Source organism: Oncorhynchus gorbuscha, linkage group LG11, assembly GCF_021184085.1.
Source record: "Oncorhynchus gorbuscha isolate QuinsamMale2020 ecotype Even-year linkage group LG11, OgorEven_v1.0, whole genome shotgun sequence".
NCBI lineage: Eukaryota > Metazoa > Chordata > Actinopteri > Salmoniformes > Salmonidae > Oncorhynchus > Oncorhynchus gorbuscha.
In genome coordinates, this window is record NC_060183.1 from 66,954,120 (window position 1) to 66,973,369 (window position 19,250).

The following is a 19,250-nucleotide window of genomic DNA, read 5'->3' on the forward strand; positions in this document are numbered from 1 at the left end:
CAAGAAGAAAAGTGATGGTGCTGATCAGATGGCCTGGTCTCCACAATCACTGAACCTCAACCCAATTAAGATGGTTTGGGACGAGTTGATGCGCAGAGTGAAGAAAAAGCAGACAACAAGTGTTCAGCATATGGTGGGAAGCTGGTTGAGAGAATGCCAAGAGCGTGAAAAGCTGTCATCAAGGCAAAGGGTGGCTACTTTCAAGAACCTAAAATCTGAAATATATTTTGAATTGTTAAACACTTTTTTTGGTATTACATGGTTCCATATGTGTTATTTCATAGTTTTGATGTCTTCACTATTATTCTACAATGTAGAAAATATTTAAAATATAGAAACCCCTTGAATGAGTAGGTGTGTCCAAACTTTTGACGGGTACTTTATGTGACATATCACTTTTCAGTAGTAAACTTGCACAGAAATGAAAGTAAAGGGCAGAAGGTGCTGATAGAGGAGAGCTTTAGTTTACCGACTCATCATCCTGGTATTTGTGGGAATGACAGGTTCTGTGACAGCAGCCAGTATCAAGGCAGTGACAGCGCAGACAGAGACAAGCACAGTACTTGAGGCAGAACCAATGGATCATACCTGAGATGATAAGAGCTTCTACATAAGACTGCCATGACACACACATACATACACAGAGAGAGAGAAAGAGAGGGAGATGGAGAGAGACAAAGAAAAAGAGAGAGAAAATAGTACAATTGAGATATTACACTTATATCCTTTCTAAAACATTGGTAGGCCAATATCAATAGGCCTACACCTGCATTAACAAATCTTCAAACATATAAAATAGTCATGGCACTTACCAAGATGAGTGGGGGCACAAAATGTGATTATAGAAAATTAGGCCTACACCAAAACATTTAGGGGATTCATCAATCTCCCGCTAATCAGTTTCCGGGGAGTTTGATTCGCTGCGAATGACGTCAGCTGTTAGCCCTCTCCTCCCCTGGTTACTGATCATGGCACAATGTCTAGGAGTATAAAACGCAGGACCACTCCTTTCACGGCGTCTGGTGACTTCCTCTCATTTCCGTAGCTGGACAGGGGTGTGTGTTGCCCCGTGTAAGCGAGGATGGCGACGCTTGTGGAATCTGCAGACATTGAGACTTTAAGCAGTTCGAGCAACGTTATGGCATCCCCAATGTCCGCGAGTCTCTCGCACCGTTTTGACGACAACAAATTTTACCTGCTTGTGGTTATTGGAGAAATAGTCACGGAGGATCATTTGAAGTGTGCCATTGCGGATATAGAAAAAGGTAAGAAGACAGAGGGAGGCTACAGCCTTGCCCGGTGTTGAGGAGGTGGTGTAAGCTATCCACAGCCTAGGTGGTAGCAGCACAAGCATCACTTTATGTGTCGAATGCTTTGTCATACAACTATATATAGCCGACTTTCTATTCTTATTTGGAATATTGTGAAAATAACCACATCATGCACCAAGTCTGGATGTCATGTTTTGTAACCTTGAACTTACTTTATGTATAACACAATCTCATTTGGGATACATAGACCTCCATAGGCATTAGGCTATAAAGCAATAGGCCACCTGAATGGAAAACTTAATGATTTTGTTGTTGTTGAAGTGATGTGATATTGCTGGTTGCGCGCACAGCCCCTCCCAGGTGGTATCTGCAAATCTGTGGGAAGTGCAAATCAAACAGATGGCATCCGTCGACACCCCAACCTTTTCCCCGCACCTCTTCTCCCTGTCTCCATACACATTCTATACAAGGACTGCAGGCTATACCTTTCCAAAGCACAAACTATTCTGCAGTGTTACTTTAAATCAGCCACACGTGGTAAAGATGCCGAGAATGATTCAGCATTCTTATTGTGCGTCAGTAAAAGACATTATTTTTCTTGAGATGTGATGCGCACCAGTGAGAGGTTATCGACCACCTAGCGTCTGCTTGTTTTTGTGTGGTGCATCCGTTATTTCGTTGTCAGAAATGTATACATAGGCCTATTGTTATAAAGGGGTCCAACCCCATTGTCCCTTCTACCTATGCGTAAATCATTAAAAAAAAACATATTTTCGGTGTTAAACAGCCTCGTCTACACAGTGCATTCTCAATTACTGAGACAGCTTTTCTTCCACTGTGTCCATTTACAGAACAACAAAGGAAGGTGTAGGCTACTTATTGGCAGGTGTGGGCACTCCAATAGTATCGTATTTTGAACACGGTGTTGCTTTGTCTACGTGCGTGAAACCCCTCCTCTTGGTGCTGCATCTTAAATCACCCACCGTGCCCGCCCCAGCGGGACCCATCCCATCCCCATCCCTGCTTTCTTGTTTCCGCATCCAGCTCTCTCTCATCCGACACCGGCATGTAGGCGTGGCCCACTCCGCAATGCGGTCCCTACGGAAAGTCGTAGAGAGCGCTATTCAAACACAAAGGGCGTTTCTGATTGACAGGCTACTGGGGACAGAGGTTGGTATGACAAGAAGAAACTATGGCAGAAGAACGAAACGTGTGGGCGGAAGAACAAAATGTGTGGGCGGATTACGGCACCATGTTTCATAAAATGTTGGAACAAAGGATTAAAAACCTGCTGAGGCCTAATTCAAAGGAATGATGTCTTTGAAAATTCATGCTATGGTTTTCCTACTGTCCTTTTTGTTTACAGTATAAACACACTATTAATAAAGCTTTCATAATTTAGTCCATGTGAAACATTCAATTACCTGTTATGTTTATTAGATCGGACAAAGTAGGTTTTCAGGCATATAGGCTAATTGTTATTATGGCAAATATCATCATATACCTACTACACAAAGAATGAATGATTTTTTAAAAGGAAAAACGAGACTTTTGTTTTGAAACATTATTATTGTTATAATTATTGTGTTTGGTAGCTTATTATTACTATTAAATATCTGTGATTTGAATGGGTTGATGCTACTAGTGCCATGACCTCATGTCAAGTCAAATATCAATCAGGAATTGTACACAACTGTAACAGTTCCAGTAATCCTTCGTCATCTTCCAGGAAGGCATTGTTTCTCCTGTTGAATCATGTTCCACCTTATTATTTTCCTAAATACTATTTTTTAACTGCACTGTTGGATCACTGTACTTAATGTCTTGTATTATACTGACTCTTTTTTATATATAGGCACTTCAGAAACTATTTTTATCACCCATCTACACACAATACCCCATTATGACAAAGTGAAAACATGTTTTTAGAAATGTTAAAATTGATTGAAAATAAAATATAACAATATCTCATTTACATAAGTATTCACAGCCCCGAGTCAATACTTTGTAGAATTATCTTTGGCAGTGATTACAGCTGTGAGTCTTTCTGAGTAAGTCTCTAAGAGTTTTCCACACATTGATTGTGCAACATTTGCCTGTTATTCTTTTCAAAAATCTTCAAAAAAATTCACTGTCTTCTTGGTAAGCAACTCCAGTGTAGATTTGGCCTTGCATTTTAGGTTATTGTCCTGCTGAAAGGTGAATTACTCTCCCAGTGTCTGGTGGAAAGCAGACTGAACCAGGTTCTCCTCTAGGATTTTGCCTGTGCTTAGCTCCATTATGTTAATATTTTATATTTATCCTGAAAAACTCCCCAGTCCTTAATCATACAAGGATATCGCTTGAAAATATGGAGAGAGGTACTCTCCATATTGGTGTATTTGATTTTCCCCAAACGTAACACTTTGTATTCAGGACAAAAAGTTAATTGCTTTGCCATTTTTTTCCAGTATTACTTTAGTGCCTTGTTGCAAACAGGATGCATGTTTTGGAATCTATTTATTCTGTTCAGGCTTCCTTCTTTTCACTCGTCATTTAGGTTAGTATTGTGGAGTAACTACAATGCTCTTGTTCCATGCTCAGTTTTCTCCTATCACAGCCATTAACCTCTAACTGTTTTAAAGTCACCATTGGCCTCATGGTGAAATCCCTGAGCGGTTTCCTTCCTCTCTGGCAACTGAGTTAGGAACGACACATGTATCTTTGTTGTGACTAGGTGTATTGATACACCATCCTAAGTGTAATTAGTAACTTAACCATGCTCAAATTGATATTCAATGTCTGTTGCCCCCCTCCACAATTTAGATTTTTTTTTTGTACAACATAATTCCACTTTGATATTGTGTGTAGACCAGTGACAAAAAAATCTAAATGTCGTCCATTTGAATTCAGGCTGTAACACATGAGAATACTTTCTAAAGGCACTGTATATATGATATGTAGATTTTATCTGTAATATTTTATGAATTTACTCGGGTCAAGTTAGTAGCCTTGTATTGGTGTGGCTTTGCAATTGTTTTTTAGCAACACAGGAAATGTTCCTATTTTCCAATAAAGTTCATCAGAGTTTAAACACACCCAGTTTCATTACAGTAAGTAACAGTGTCATGCACAGAGGATAGATGACAACAGAACCCAGGTTATGACTCAGCCTTGGCTAGCAGCACCACCCGCAGCCCCTGGCAAACTAAAGCTAAAGCACTTTATAGATATTTCCTATTATAGATTTCCTCTCTCATGCCAAATGGTACATGTTCATTACAGGACAGACCCAATGAAATGGAAGAGTGAGACCAACTTTGAATAGATGCCGGTGACATTGAGACTCATGAATTGAAAAAATCTGGACCTTTTGCCAGCTACAAGCCAAAGCCAAGGCCCTTGATGCAAAATCTATGGGGAATATTGATTGTGTGCCAGCCTCTGCCAGGCTAGCCTAGTGATGGATGAAGTGGGTTCTGCACTCATGTCATTCTTTCCATTGATTGTTTTGTTTTCTGTGCAGGCATTCGCTCATGGGACACCAACCTCATTGACTGTAACCTGGATCAGGAACTAAAGCTCTTTGTCTCCAGACATTCAGCCCGTTTCTCTGCAGATGTACGAGGTAAGGTCAAGCACAAAAATGTGAAGAAGTGACAATGCAATCTTGCATGTTTACCAAAGGATATATTCACCTGTACATCACTTCTTTACAATTTCAAAGAACATCTCTCTCTCCTCCCCCTCTCTCTCTCACACTACCTCTATTTCACTCACTCTCTCTCTCACTCCCTCTCTTTCACTCCTCTCTCATTCACACCCTCGCTGTCTCACTCCCTTTCTCTCTCTCATTCTCTCTCTCATTTTCTCTCTCTCTCTCTCTCTCTCTCTCTCTCTCTCTCTCTCTCTCTCTCTCTCTCTCTCTCTCTCTCTCTCTCTCTCTCTCTCTCTCTCTCTCTCTCTCTCTCTCTCTCTCTCTCTCTCTCTCTCTCTCTAATTCAATTCAAGGGGCTTTATTGGCATGGGAAACATATGTTAACATTGCCAAAGCAAGTGAGGTAGATAATATACAAAAGTTAAATAAACAATACAAATTAACCGTAAACATTACACATACAGAAGTTTCAAAACAATAAAGACATTACAAATGTCATATTATGTATATATATATATATATATATACAGTGTTGTAATGATGTACAAATGGTTAAAGTACAAAAGGGAAAATAAATAAGCATAAATATGGGTTGTATTTACAATGGTGTTTGTTCTTCACTGGTTGAACTTTTCCTGTGACAACAGGTCACACATCTTGCTGCTTTGACTGCACACTGTGGTATTTCACCCAGTAGATATGGGAGTATCAAAATCAGGTTTTTTTTCGAATTCTTTGTGGATCTGTGTAATCTGAGGGAAATATGTGTCTCTAATATGGTTATATATTGGGCAGGAGGTTAGGAAGTGCAGCTCAGTTTCCACCTCATTTTGTGGGCAGTGTGCACATAGTCTGTCTTTACTTGAGAGCCAGGTCTGCCTACGGCGGCCTTTCTCAATAGCAAGGCTATGCTCACTGAGTCTGTACATAGTCAAAAGCTTTCCTTAAGTTTGGGTCAGTCATAGTGGTCAGGTATTCTGCCACTGTGTACTCTCTGTTTAGGGCCAAATAGCATTCTAGTTTGCTCAGTTTTTTTGTTAATTCTTTCCAATGTGTCAAGTAATTATCTTTTTATTTTCTCATGATTTGGTTGGGTCTAATTGTGTTGCTGTCCTGGGTCTCTGTGGGTTGTGTTTGTGAACAGAGCCCCAGGACCAGCTTGCTTAGGGGACTCTTCTCCAGGTTCATCTCTCTGTAGGTGATGGCTTTGTTATGGAAGGTTTGGGAATCGCTTCCTTTTAGGTGCTTGTAGAATTTAATTGAATTTACATTTCTGGATTTAGATCATTATTGGCCTAATTCTGCTCTGCATGCATTATTTGGTGTTGTACACAGAGGATATTTTTGCAGGATTCTGCATGCAGAGTCTCAATTTGGTGTTTGTCCCATTTTCTCTCCTCTCTGTCTCGCTCTCGCTCTCACTCCCTCTGTCTCACTCTCTTTCTCACTCCTTCTAACTCTCTCTTTCTCTGTACTGTGGTTAGTTACTAGGTGCAGTAACCCCCAGCAGTGTACAGTGTGTGATCTCTGAGCTGTCTGAGATTGTATTATGTATCCCTGGATCTGCAGTGTCAGTGGTGAGCTTTGCCATGTCCCTACAGTGTGGGCAGTGAAGGAGTAGTCCTAATGGACTAATGAGTCTATAGCTAGCAGGACATCTGGTGGGCAGGGTGCCCTTGACTGGGAACATACAAGAGGTCCCATTTTTTGTAACCATACTAATAACCTACATGTTATTTCATTGTAATTACACTGTGAACATTGCTTTTATTAGTATGTAATATTGTCTCTATTGCACAGTACGACCCACAGTACGCCTCTCTCCGAAGAGAGATCTCACTGAGGGAGGCGTTGATCTCAGTGTAGGAGAGAGGTAGGAGAGAGGTGTTGATCTCTGTGTAGGAGAGAGGTAGGAGAGAGGCGTTGATCTCTGTGTAGGAGAGAGGTGTTGATCTCTGTGTAGGAGAGAGGTAGGAGAGAGGCGTTGATCTCTGTGTAGGAGAGAGGTAGGAGAGAGGTGTTGATCTCTGTGTAGGAGAGAGGTAGGAGAGAGGTGTTGATCTCTGTGTAGGAGAGAGGTAGGAGAGAGGTGTTGATCTCTGTGTAGGAGAGAGGTAGGAGAGAGGTGTTGATCTCTGTGTAGGAGAGAGGTAGGAGAGAGGTGTTGATCTCAGTTTAGGAGAGAGGTAGGAGAGAGGTGTTGATCTCTATGTATGAGATAGGTGTTGATCTCTGTGTATGAGAGAGGTAGGAGAGAGGTGTTGATCTCTGTGTAGGAGAGAGGTAGAAGAGAGGCGTTGATCTCTGTGTAGGAGAGAGATAGGAAGGAGAGAGGTGTTGATCTCTGTGTATGAGAGAGGTAGGAGAGAGGTGTTGATCTCTGTGTAGGAGAGAGGTAGGAAAGAGGTGTTGATCTCTGTGTAGGATAGAGGTAGGAGAGAGGTGTTGATCTCTGTGTAGGAGAGAGGTGTTGATCTCTGTGTAGGAGAGAGGTAGGAGAGAGGTGTTGATCTCTGTGTAGGAGTGAGGTAGAAGAGAGGCGTTGATCTCTGTGTAGGAGAGAGATAGGAGAGAGATAGGAGAGAGGTGTTGATCTCTGTGTATGAGAGAGGTAGGAGAGAGGTGTTGATCTCTGTGTAGGAGAGAGGTAGGAGAGAGGTGTTGATCTCTGTGTAGGAGAGAGGTAGGAGAGAGGTGTTGATCTCTGTGTAGGCGAGAGGTAGGAGAGAGGTGTTGATCTCTGTGTAGGAGAGAGGTGTTGATCTCTGTGTATGAGAGAGGTAGGAGAGGGGTGTTGATCTCTGTGTATGAGAGAGATAGGAGAGAGGTAGGAGAGAGGTGTTGATCTCTGTGTAGGAGAGAGGTAGGAGAGAGGTGTTGATCTCTGTGTAGGAGAGAGGTAGGAGAGAGGTGTTGATCTCTGTGTAGGAGAGAGGTAGGAGAGGGGTGTTGATCTCTGTGTAGGAGAGAGGTAGGAGAGGGGTGTTGATCTCAGTGTAGGAGAGAGGTGTTGATCTCAATGTAGGGCTGTCTGTCTTTTGGCTGAGGAGGTGAGGGCACACTCACGCTGAGCCCTTTGAAGACATTAGTGCCAATGGGCTGCGTGTCGTGTGTGTGTGTGTGCCTGTACGAGCTCACCTCTCTGACCATGGGCTGTGTCATTGTCAACCGACAGCTGGTGAATCAGCAGTTTGTATATTTACATACCTAGAGGTTTGCATATTTAATTTGATTTGATCACCCATGTCAAGCAAATGGTGTTGTGATGTCAGTTACGCGGGAGTGTCCACGTAGATGCAGTCGATTGCATTGAATATTCTCCACATCAATTGAATATTTTTCATTTCATAATAAGAAACTGTAGATGACAAATAAACCTCATATATGATACATACAGATGTAAACCCTACACCAGTGGGCTGTCTTTTTACAGGGTCTAGCCAAAATCATGATATCGACTGCTAAGCAGTGACACAGCAGGAGTCTATAACCATTTCACTTTCACTGCACTGAGCATGAAAAGCTTTTGGCTTTTATTCTTCTTCTGAGGTACACTCTGCCCTCCTCCTTGTCCCCCATTTTTATTTTCTCTCCTCCCTGCTTCCCGGTTCTCTCTTTCCTCCAAGCAGCCTCTCCCTCTCTCCCTCCCTTTCTTTGTGTGTTGTTGCCATGCAACGTGGTTCAGATGCAGATGCAGAGGAGACTCCTGGGTAATTAGCTGAATGAACCCCCCAGTGGCCTGGGTCTGGGCTTCAGAATAAAGGAGGGAGGGAGAGAGGGATATATAGGAGGGATGAACGGATGGAGGTAGGAAGGTAAGGTAAGGATAGAGAGATTAACTCCCCGGTGGCCTGGGTTTCACAATAAAAGAAGGAGGGAAGATAGAGGGAATTAGGGAGGGATGGAGTGGTGGAGAGAGGGAGGAAGGAAAGAGAGGGAAGTGTAGAAGAGAGGGATGAATTCAGTGGAATATGGTGACAACAGAGACTTAAAGAGTCAGCGATACATAAGCAGCAACACTGGCTATGTCTGTCAGGGAGGGATGGTTTCCTCTTTCACTTTCGATGCATAGGCACCTCTCTCTCTCTATCTCTCTCTCTCTCTCTCTCTCTCTCTCTCTCTCTCTCTCTCTCTCTCTCTCTCTCTCTCTCTCTCTCTCTCTCTCTCTCTCTGTCTGCCTGAGGAGTTGCTCAGTCAGTCAGCCAGTGTAATCTAATCTGCTCTTTAATATCGACTGAATTTAATGCCTATCAAAGGACTTAAAAAATGAGCTCATATGGGTTCATTTTATTTTGTCCCATTTCATTATTTTTGTTGTTGAAATTCCTCAAATAAACTCAGAAAAAAAAGAATCATCCCTTTTTCAGGACCCTGTCTTTCAAAAATGATTCGTAAAAATCCAAATCACTTTAGGGTATAAACACTGTTTCCCATGCTTGTTCAATGAACCATAAATGAATGAACATGATCCTGTGGAACGGTCGTTAAGACACTAAGACACTACTGTGATTATTATTATTTGACCCTGCTGGTCATCTATAAACATTTGAACATCTTGGCCATGTTCTGTTATAATCTCCACCCGGCACAGCCAGAAGAGGACTGGCCACCCTCCCAGCCTGGTTCCTCTCTAGGTTTCTTCCTTGGTTCTGTCGTTTCTAGGGAGTTTTTTTTCTAGCCACCGTGCTTCCACATCTGCATTGCTTGCTGTTTGGGCTTTTAGGCTGGTTTTCTGTACAGCACTTTGAGATATCAGCTCATGTAAGAAGGACTTTATAAATACATTTGATTTGATTTAAGAGCTTACGGACGGTAGGCAATTAAGGTTACAGTACATCAGAACATCATACCTGCGGGACAGGTACAGGATGGCAACAACAAATGCCCGAGTTACACCAGGAACACACAATCCCTCCATGAGTGCTCCAACTGTCTGCAATAGGCTGAGAGAGGCTGGACTGAGGGCTTGTACGCCTGTTGTAAGGCAGGTCCTCACCAGACATCACCGGCAACAATGTTGCATATGGGCACAAACCCACCATCGCTTGATCAGACAGGACTTGCAAAAGGTGCTATTCGCTGACGAGTCGTGGATTTGTCTAACCAGGGGTGATGGTCAGATTTGCGCTTAGGAGGAATGAGCATTACACCAAGGCCTGTACTCTGGAGCGGGATCGATTTGTAGGTGGAAGGTCCGTCATAGTCTGGGGCGGTGTGTCACAGCATCATCGGACTGAGCTTGTTGTCATTGCAGGCAATCTCAACGCTGTACGTTAAAGGGAAGACATCCTCCTTCCTCATGTGGTACCCTTCCTGCAGGCTCATCCTGACAAGACCCTTCAGCATGACAATGCCACCAGCCATACTGCGCGATCTGTGCGTGATTCCCTGCAAGACAGGAATCTCAGTATTTTGCCATGGCCAGCGAAGAGCCCCGATCTCAATGCCATTGAGCATATCTGGGACCTGTTGGATCGGCGGTTAAGGGCTAGGGTCATTCCACCTAGAAATGTTTGGGAACTTGCCTTTGTGGAAGAGTGGAGTAATGTCTCACAGCAAGAACTGAAACATCTGGTGGAGTCAATGAGGAAGAGATGCACTGCAGTACTTAATGCAGCTGGTGGCCACACCAGATGCTGACTTTCACTTTTGATTTCGACCCCCCCTTTGTTCAGGGACACATTATTCCATTTCTGTTAGTCACATGTCTGTGGAACTTGTTCAGTTTATATCTCAGTTGGTGAATCATGTTATGTTCATCCAAATATGTATTAATGTTAAGTTTGCTGAAAAGAAACGCAGTGAGTTTCTTTTTTTTGCTGAGTTTACATTATTTGGAGCCACTTAGTTTTTTTGTTTATAGCTTTCAGTCAAATTAGGCCTTTTATCATTAGATGAATAGCACTCATCTTTAGGCTAATCTGCATGTCATTGTGTCGTTGATAGTGTCACGCCTTGGTCATTGTATTTTGTGTTTTTGTTATATGTTTGGGTAGGCCAGGGTGTGACATGGGTTTATATGTTGTTTTCGTATTGGGGTTTGTAGTATTTGGGATCGCGGCTAATTAGGGGTGTTGTATAGGCTTGGCTGCCTGAGGCGATTCTCAATCAGAGTCAGGTGATCCTCGTTGTCTCTGATTGGGAACCGTATTTAGGGAGCCATAGTTTCGCTTTGTATTTCGTGGGTGTTTGTTCCTGTCTTTGTGTAGTATTCACCAGATAGGCTGTAATAAGTTTCACGTTCCTTTCTGTTGTTTTTTGTATTTAGTATTCAGTTATTTCATGTACCGCGATTCAGTTCATTAAAGTCATGAGTAACCAACACGCTGCATTTCGGTCCGACTCTCTTTCTTCAACAGACGAACGCCATTACAGATAGAGAGTATGAGCTGCAGGCAACAACTCAATTAAGTCGTAATCACTCCATTGTCTGTGATTGTCTGTGATTGTCTGTGATTGTCTGTGATTTGGGTCAGTGGCAGGGTGGGTAGAGGTCAGTGGAGGCCTCTCGGTGGCAGAAAAAAAAGTGTAACATTTCAAAAAGTATTATTTTAAGATAAAACTACACTAAATATATTCACGTCACCAAATAACTGATTAAAACACAATGTTTTGCAATGAGGGTCTACAGTAGCCTCAACAGCACTCTGTAGGGTAGCACCATGGTGTGCAGATATTTTCTGTCCTCCTCTGGGTACAATACAAAACCTAGGAGGTTCAAGGTTCTTAGCCCCTTCAGTAAACTTACACAGTAATTATGACGACTTCTGGGGGACGTCCTCCAACCCATCAGAGCTCTTGCAGTATGAACTGACATGTTGTCCACCCAATCAAAGGATCAGAAAATGAATCTAGTACTGAAAGCATACGCTACAGTTAGCTAGCACTGCAGTACATAAAATGTGGTGAGTAGTTGACAGAGAGAAACACAATAGTTGGGCAGTTTTAAATAAATACATTTCTTCAAAAATTAAGGGGAAACAGCAGAAAGAGAGAGATAGCTATATTTCATTGTTAGGAGTTAGGAGTTAAGAAAACGGCCCTTGCCTTAATTGTCAAAAAAGTGAGGAGAGAGGAAACCCCAACATAATTTGTTTGGTCTATAATCAATAGCCTAACTGTTAAATGTGCCTGGCTTTAGAAATCATCCATATATAACTACAGAAATAACACAGATCCTGCTTCTGTTGCCTGTTTGAGTGTTTGTTTAATAACCTACTGATTCCGTGAAACATTTATTTCATACATCAGAGTTCCCTTTTACCTCCTGAGCAACCAGTAAACATTCCCCCATTTCCAGTTATTTTGTCACATCCTCTGCATCCATTTTGCTGTCACATTTGTCACAGTTTTCGGAGTTTGTTATAACCAATTTATTGATGTGATTATGATATGCTATAGGTCAGGCCCTTTTGGTCACGTGCATGTGATGCATACATGTGCCACGTAAAGAGAACAAGGGTTGAGGGAGTAGGTTTGAGGGATTTTGGTATCACAACTTTTCAGTCAGAAATGGCTGTAATTATGTTGCACCTTCAGCATGATAAACACTGTTGATGTTCTGTGGTGTCGCTGCATCAGGGAGGAGAGAGACACAACGGGTGCTAGTCAGTCACTGTCATTTTTTTATTTACACAGTGCAGAAAGTCTGAGCTCGGTCCGGCACAATCAAATCAATTGCGGTCCGACTCCTTCTAGTCATTTATTATTTCATCAAACAGTGTGCTTAAATCATCAGACGAGCTCTGTGCATATAGTTGATTTGATTCAAACACATAGGTTGTCTCTATATATGGAAAAATACACGTTTTAAAATTTTGACCAATTGATTGGTCGAAAGAACAGACGACTCTCGGTCAACCAAGATTTTTTTTAGTCGGACAGCCCTACAAGTCGGTAATGAATGTGTCACTGTCTGTCACCTTGATTACTCCAATTTGTCTCTCGACCTACGTTATAAACTTTAATTCGTAGTCTAGGTCGTAGCAACCTCATGATGAGTATAGTGAAAAATGTTGTATCATGTAGTAGTCTTTACCTATTGATGTTACATTGAGCTGGGTGAATGGAATACGAATGACAGTCATCCAATATGCTGTAATAGAAATAAGGCCATGTTCATAAAAAAAATTACAAATCCCCCTCCCTAATCTTAAACGGCACCGACTGCCACTGATAGAGATAATTCTGTCTGTCTGATGCCTGCAAGGCTGTCAATCCTAGACAGAGGATGGGTGCATTATCTCTCTCTCTCTCTTTCTCTCTCTCTCTCTCTCTCTCTCTCTCTCTCTCTCTCTCTCTCTCTCTCTCTCTCTCTCTCTCTCTCTCTCTCTCTCTCTCTCTCTCTCTCTCTCTCTCTCTCTCTCTCTCTCTCTCTCTCTCTCTCTCTCTCTCTATGATTCTCATTCTCTACTTTCCCTCCTTCCATTCTTGTCTATTCCTGTCTCTGTCTGTCTCTCCCTCCATCGCCTTTTTACATGTTTGTCTCCCTGATTCATCTGCTTTTCTCCTATGCCTGACTCGGCACCCTCTAACCTTTCTCTCTCTCACTGGAGTAGACAGTAAAAAATGAATAGACAAGAGATGTCGATTTTTCCTTTGTTTCAGTATAAGTTTTGATAGTCTAATAATATAGTGACAAGGAGTTAGGATATGTGTATGCTATTGTGTATGTATATGTGTATGCTATTGTGTATGTATATGTGTATGCTATTGTGTATGTATATGTGTATGCTATTGTGTATGTATATGTGTATGCTATTGTGTATGCTATTGTGTATGTATATGTGTATGCTATTGTGTATGTATATGTGTATGCTATTGTGTATGCTATTGTGTATGTATATGTGTATGCTATTGTGTATGTATATGTGTATGCTATTGTGTATGTATATGTGTATGCTATTGTGTATGTATATGTGTATGCTATTGTGTATATGTGTATGTAATTAAAGATACTCGAGATAATAAGCTCCCAACAGAAATGACGAGGAATGTCTATTAACATTTTGCATACTGTATAAATGATAATGTTTTTCATGTAGAAAATGTGGTATGCTGGTATGCTTTTAAACTGCCTTAATTGGTCTGGTTTTAACCCTGCTTCACCAATAGATCAAATTAACACACCATTTAAGCAAATGCACCTGTGCTAATGTTAAGCTTTGAAAACATAAAACGCCTACATACTAATAGTGCTATTACACACAGTTAATTCAAACAATTTCATCCTGCATAAACAGACATCTGGAGAACATGGATGTCACTAGTTGTTTTTTCTCGCATGAAGCATGATCGGTCCTCAACAGAGGAGGGAGAGAGGGAGAATGCAATTGCCTGTCTGCTTGATAGATGATCTGCTGTCCATCAAATTGTGTCAGCTAGCACAGACCCGTTAGAGGAAGGAGGGACAGAGGATGGAGGGAGGGAAAGCAGAGGGATGGAGGGAGGAGAGCCCCACTGCCACACAGGGAGTTAGCTATGCAAACAGCAGATGGCTCTATGATACTGTAAGTTTCCATTCCTGTTCTCAGTCTTTGCTGCAGACAGCAGAGCTGACTAAAGAACAACTGGAGAATGAAGAAGTCACTTCTCGCTCAACACCCAATCTATCAACCCTTCTTCCCTTCTGGGATGTGATAGAGAAAGACAACATGGCAGATTCCAATCAATAAAAAAGTCAGATCAGTTTGTCATGCTTTAATTTCCTTCAGATCAGATTGTCATGGATGTACTGTAATGTATATGAGAACATGAAGCATGAGCCCATTTGTGGAGAACTTTAAAGATGATCTATATATCTAGATAATGCAATAATCAACAACATTCTTTGTTTTATTACTAATTTATTTATCACACTTCAAGTCGCTTGACATGTAGCTTTATAACTAATGAGGTGTGGTGGTTTTACTGCCGAAGCATCACCCAGGTGGGAGCTTCATTTCAGTTGACGAGCCAACTTATCTACGGAGGAGGAGGAGGAGCTGTAACTATAGAAGACCATGAGGTGCCAGATGAAGAGCTCTGTGGCCTGTCTGTCAGATGTCTCTACCTCTCTGTCTGTCAGATGTCTCTACCTCTCTGTCTGTCAGATGTCTCTACCTCTCTGTCTGTCAGATGTCTCTACCTCTCTGTCTGTCAGATGTCTCTACCTCCCTGTCTGTCAGATGTCTCTACCTCCCTGTCTGTCAGATGTCTCTACCTCCCTGTCTGTCAGATGTCTCTACCTCTCTGTCTGTCAGATGTCTCTACCTCTCTGTCTGTCAGATGTCTCTACCTCTCTGTCTGTCAGATGTCTCTACCTCCCTGTCTGTCAGATGTCTCTACCTCCCTGTCTGTCAGATGTCTCTACCTCCCTGTCTGTCAGATGTCTCTACCTCTCTGTCTGTCAGATGTCTCTACCTCCCTGTCTGTCAGCTGTCTCTACCTCTCTGTCTGTCAGATGTCTCTACCTCCCTGTCTGTCAGATGTCTCTACCTCTCTGTCTGTCAGATGTCTCTACCTCCCTGTCTGTCAGATGTCTCTACCTCTCTGTCTGTCAGATGTCTCTACCTCTCTGTCTGTCAGATGTCTCTACCTCTCTGTCTGTCAGATGTATCTACCTCTCTGTCTGTCAGATGTCTCTACCTCTCTGTCTGTCAGATGTCTCTACCTCTCTGTCTGTCAGATGTCTCTACCTCTCTGTCTGTCAGATGTCTCTACCTCCCTGTCTGTCAGATGTCTCTACCTCCCTGTCTGTCAGATGTCTCTACCTCTCTGTCTGTCAGATGTCTCTACCTCTCTGTCTGTCAGATGTCTCTACCTCTCTGTCTGGCAGATGTCTCTACCTCCCTGTCTGTCAGATGTCTCTACCTCTCTGTCTGTCAGATGTCTCTACCTCTCTGTCTGTCAGATGTCTCTACCTCTCTGTCTGTCAGATGTCTCTACCTCTCTGTCTATCAGATGTCTCTACCTCCCTGTCTGTCAGATGTCTCTACCTCCCTGTCTGTCAGATGTCTCTACCTCTCTGTCTGTCAGATGTCTCTACCTCTCTGTCTGGCTGTACCATCTGTGCTCCCTCCTCTCAAGATACTATGTCTCTGAACTGTCTATCATCTACATCTGTGGAAGACCATCACCCAAGAATGGCCAGATCCCTAAATGTGTTTTGTTGAATAGATTTTTGTTTATTTTGTTTTTAAAGTGACTTTGAGATTCTACTTGTAATGAAAAGTGCTATATAAATACATCTATTGTCATTATTAATGCATGCAATAGATTAGATCACCAACTATCTTCAGCCGTCCTAGCTGTAAACTGAGGTTTTGCAGTTGCCATGGCTATTAATAATCTGCAATTGTGTCCTCCTCTCAAATATGAGAATGGATTGAACAGACTGGTTGTTTTGTGGCAACACTTTGCACTTCTATTTTGAGTTCAGTACAAGTTGGACCGTGTCATTATTGTGGACCAACAGCCGTACCAGGCACTGTTACATTTGCTAAATCAGTCTACTGTAGTCATTTTTTCTTCTGTCTGCCTTTTCAGCAAAATAGCCTAAACAGTGTCTGGTTTAGAGAGGAGAGGGGGGATGAGGTCGAGCCATTGGAAATGGTGCCTAGGGACTGTGAAATGTCAAGGGACCTCTGGATTGAGTTGAAAGAAAGATGAGGTGACAGATCGACGGGGGATGGATGGATACGAAGACGGACAGTAAAGATCTAAAGAGAAATAGGACCTCAGCTGAAGAGCAGATTGATCGTACTTGCGTTCCAAGATTTTTCTTACACAATGGAGAATATTTTCTCTTATTTAATCTGTTATTTTAAAGGAACTCCCTTGCCTAGTGGCTTAGTGATTGGACAACTAGCTAGTACGTAGCTAGCTGGACAATTTTTCTGCTCAGTCATAATGATAATGTGCAGTGATGTGTGTCACATTACCTCCCCTCCCACTGAGAGGGCAGTGGAGGGTTTGGAGGGGGTGGAGGAGGGGAGCAGAGAGGGGCCTTTTATCGACAGAGCCACTAAAGGTTAGGGGTCAATCTAGCTTCAGTGGCACTTCCTTTTTCATTTTCTCTTTCTTTTGACATAATTTTCCAAGAGGGGAATGGCCATGTTAGTTGTGTTTATAGAAAAATACTTGCTACGACTGTGGCCTAATACTCCTTGTAGCTTAGTTTAAGGATTTTGTTTTGGGGTAGTTCCCCATGTTCTCTGTAGAAAAGTCAAGTAGGGCAATAACCAAAACACTTTACACTCTACATAGAGAACCAGAAAAAGGGGACAAAACACCTACTTTTCCATTCCATTAGCTTCAGCCTGCTAATACAACAGGGGCAGGTAGAGAAATAGCCTGTTTGTGTAGTTTGTGTATGGAGATAATTACGGACAAGCTAAAGGTTGTCTCCCTCAGTCACTTAGTATTCTCATACAGAAATCCTGGGGCTCTAGTTATAGGGTGCCGGTTCTGCTGGGTTTGAAACATTCTCCCTGGGGGTTTAAAGTAATATATCTGATGCTGTTACGCCAGCCTTAGAAAACAAATGAATACACAGCAAGTGAATACAGTATTAGCTCCAGCTTTGAAATGCACTAAGAGGTACAGTACAGCGTTAAAGACACGCCAGTTTATTTTGAACTGAACTTGTTCCACAATATTAAAATCACAAATCTCTCCCTGGAATAATAATGATAAGCACTATGGATTTCCAACAGCAGTCTGAGTGTCAGTAGCTAAAGCTGTAGACCCTATAGGGAGCTATCCAATACAAGAACCACCCATACATGACATAACATTTCCACCATAAATGATTAGACTAGGGGCTCTATTCAGTCTACATTGCGGAAGTTCAGCTTTACAGCGCAATTTACATTTAAAGGCAATGTTACCGCTTTAGCGGAGACTGCAGTCGCGGTAAACGCATAGAAACAGTAATGACCTTTACATTTCTATTTGGAAATGTGTAACGCCTCAGCGATCCAGATTGAATAGAGCCCTAGGAGATGCGTCTGCGCAACATATTCCTCCTTTCTAAATTATAGTGCCGAATCCTTGGCAGTTGAAGACAGGATATCCAACTAAAAAGAGAAACATTACCATCTAGCTGAATCTATTCCTCTGATATGTTAGGCCAATCATGATGTTGGAGCCAGTCTAGTGTTAGCAGCAGTGAATAGAGCACGTCCTCCACAGTGGGGGACACTCCTCAGGGAGAAGCAATAGCAGGAGGGTTAATGGGTACAGCTGTGTGATGAGGAGGTGGATCTATATAGAATATGAAATATGTACGGATGAATCGGCCCTGCAGCCAGAACCAACTGCAGTACGGAACCCGAGAGACCAGACTCTCTCTCTGATATAACGGCTATTCAACGTACACTGAACAAAAATATAACCGCAACATGTAAAGTGTTGGTCCCATGTTTCATGAGCTGAAATAAAAGATCCCAGAAATTGTCCATATGCACAAAAAGCTTACTTTGCTTACATTGTGTGCACACATTTGTTTACATCGCTGTTAGTGAGCAACAGCATGATCATTACACAGATGCACCTTGTGCTGGGGACAATAAAAGGCCACTTTAAAATGTGCAGTTCTGTCACACAACAAAATGCAACAGATGTCTCAAGTTTTGAGGGAGCGTGTCCACCAGAGCTGTTGCCAGGGATCTGTACACAATTCCTGGAAGCTGAAAATGTCCCAGTTCTTCCATGGCCTGCATTTCTGGGAGAACGAGAGAGACTAGAGTTGTTAGATAAAACTGAAACTAAGAGAGTACAAAGAGATGGTTCCTTCTCACTGATTCCCTGGTTGACTTGGGAGTGGCTGGGGTGGGTGGTTGGTGACAGGGTAAGGGGGTAATTGTCTGTGTGCATCCTTGACAAGTGAGTAATACTTATCTGCTGCAACTGTAGCCTCTGCTTAATAGGGCCATATTAAGTTTGGGATTTTGGCAGTGAGGCCCTTTATCTACTTCCCCGGAGTCAGATAAACTTGTGGATACCATTTTGATGTATCTGCATCCAGTATGAAGTAAGTTAGAGGTAGTTTTGCGAGCCAATGCTAACTAGCTTAGTGCAATGACTGGAAGTCTACAGGAACAGCAGGCTAGCTGTTCCCATAGACTTCCAGTTGTTGCGCTAACGCCAGTTAGCAATTTCGCTAACACTAGTTAGCAACTTCCTTCAAACTGCACGTACATATCGGAGCTGACAAGTTGGAAAATCTGTCAATGTGTCCTTGAGCAAGGCACTTAACCCTAATTTGCTCCATGGGCACCGTACTACTATGGCTGCACTACTACCCTAAAATTTCACTGCACCAATCCAGTGAATGTGATAATACAACTTTTAAAAAATAT

At 42.4% G+C, this 19,250-nt stretch overlaps 1 protein-coding gene across 1 annotated transcript in view; it reads left to right on the forward strand.

Moving 5' to 3' along the window:
- The first annotated feature begins 1,002 nt into the window (after positions 1 to 1,002).
- The window catches only part of LOC124049145 (microtubule-associated protein 1B-like), a 31,425-nt gene continuing 13,177 nt past the window's right edge, over positions 1,003 to 19,250 (forward strand). The window contains exons 1-2 of the mRNA XM_046370514.1: positions 1,003 to 1,265; positions 4,777 to 4,878. Of these exons, the coding sequence (XP_046226470.1) occupies positions 1,082 to 1,265; positions 4,777 to 4,878 (286 nt within the window). The 5' untranslated portion in view covers positions 1,003 to 1,081. The remainder of the gene's footprint in view (positions 1,266 to 4,776; positions 4,879 to 19,250) is intronic.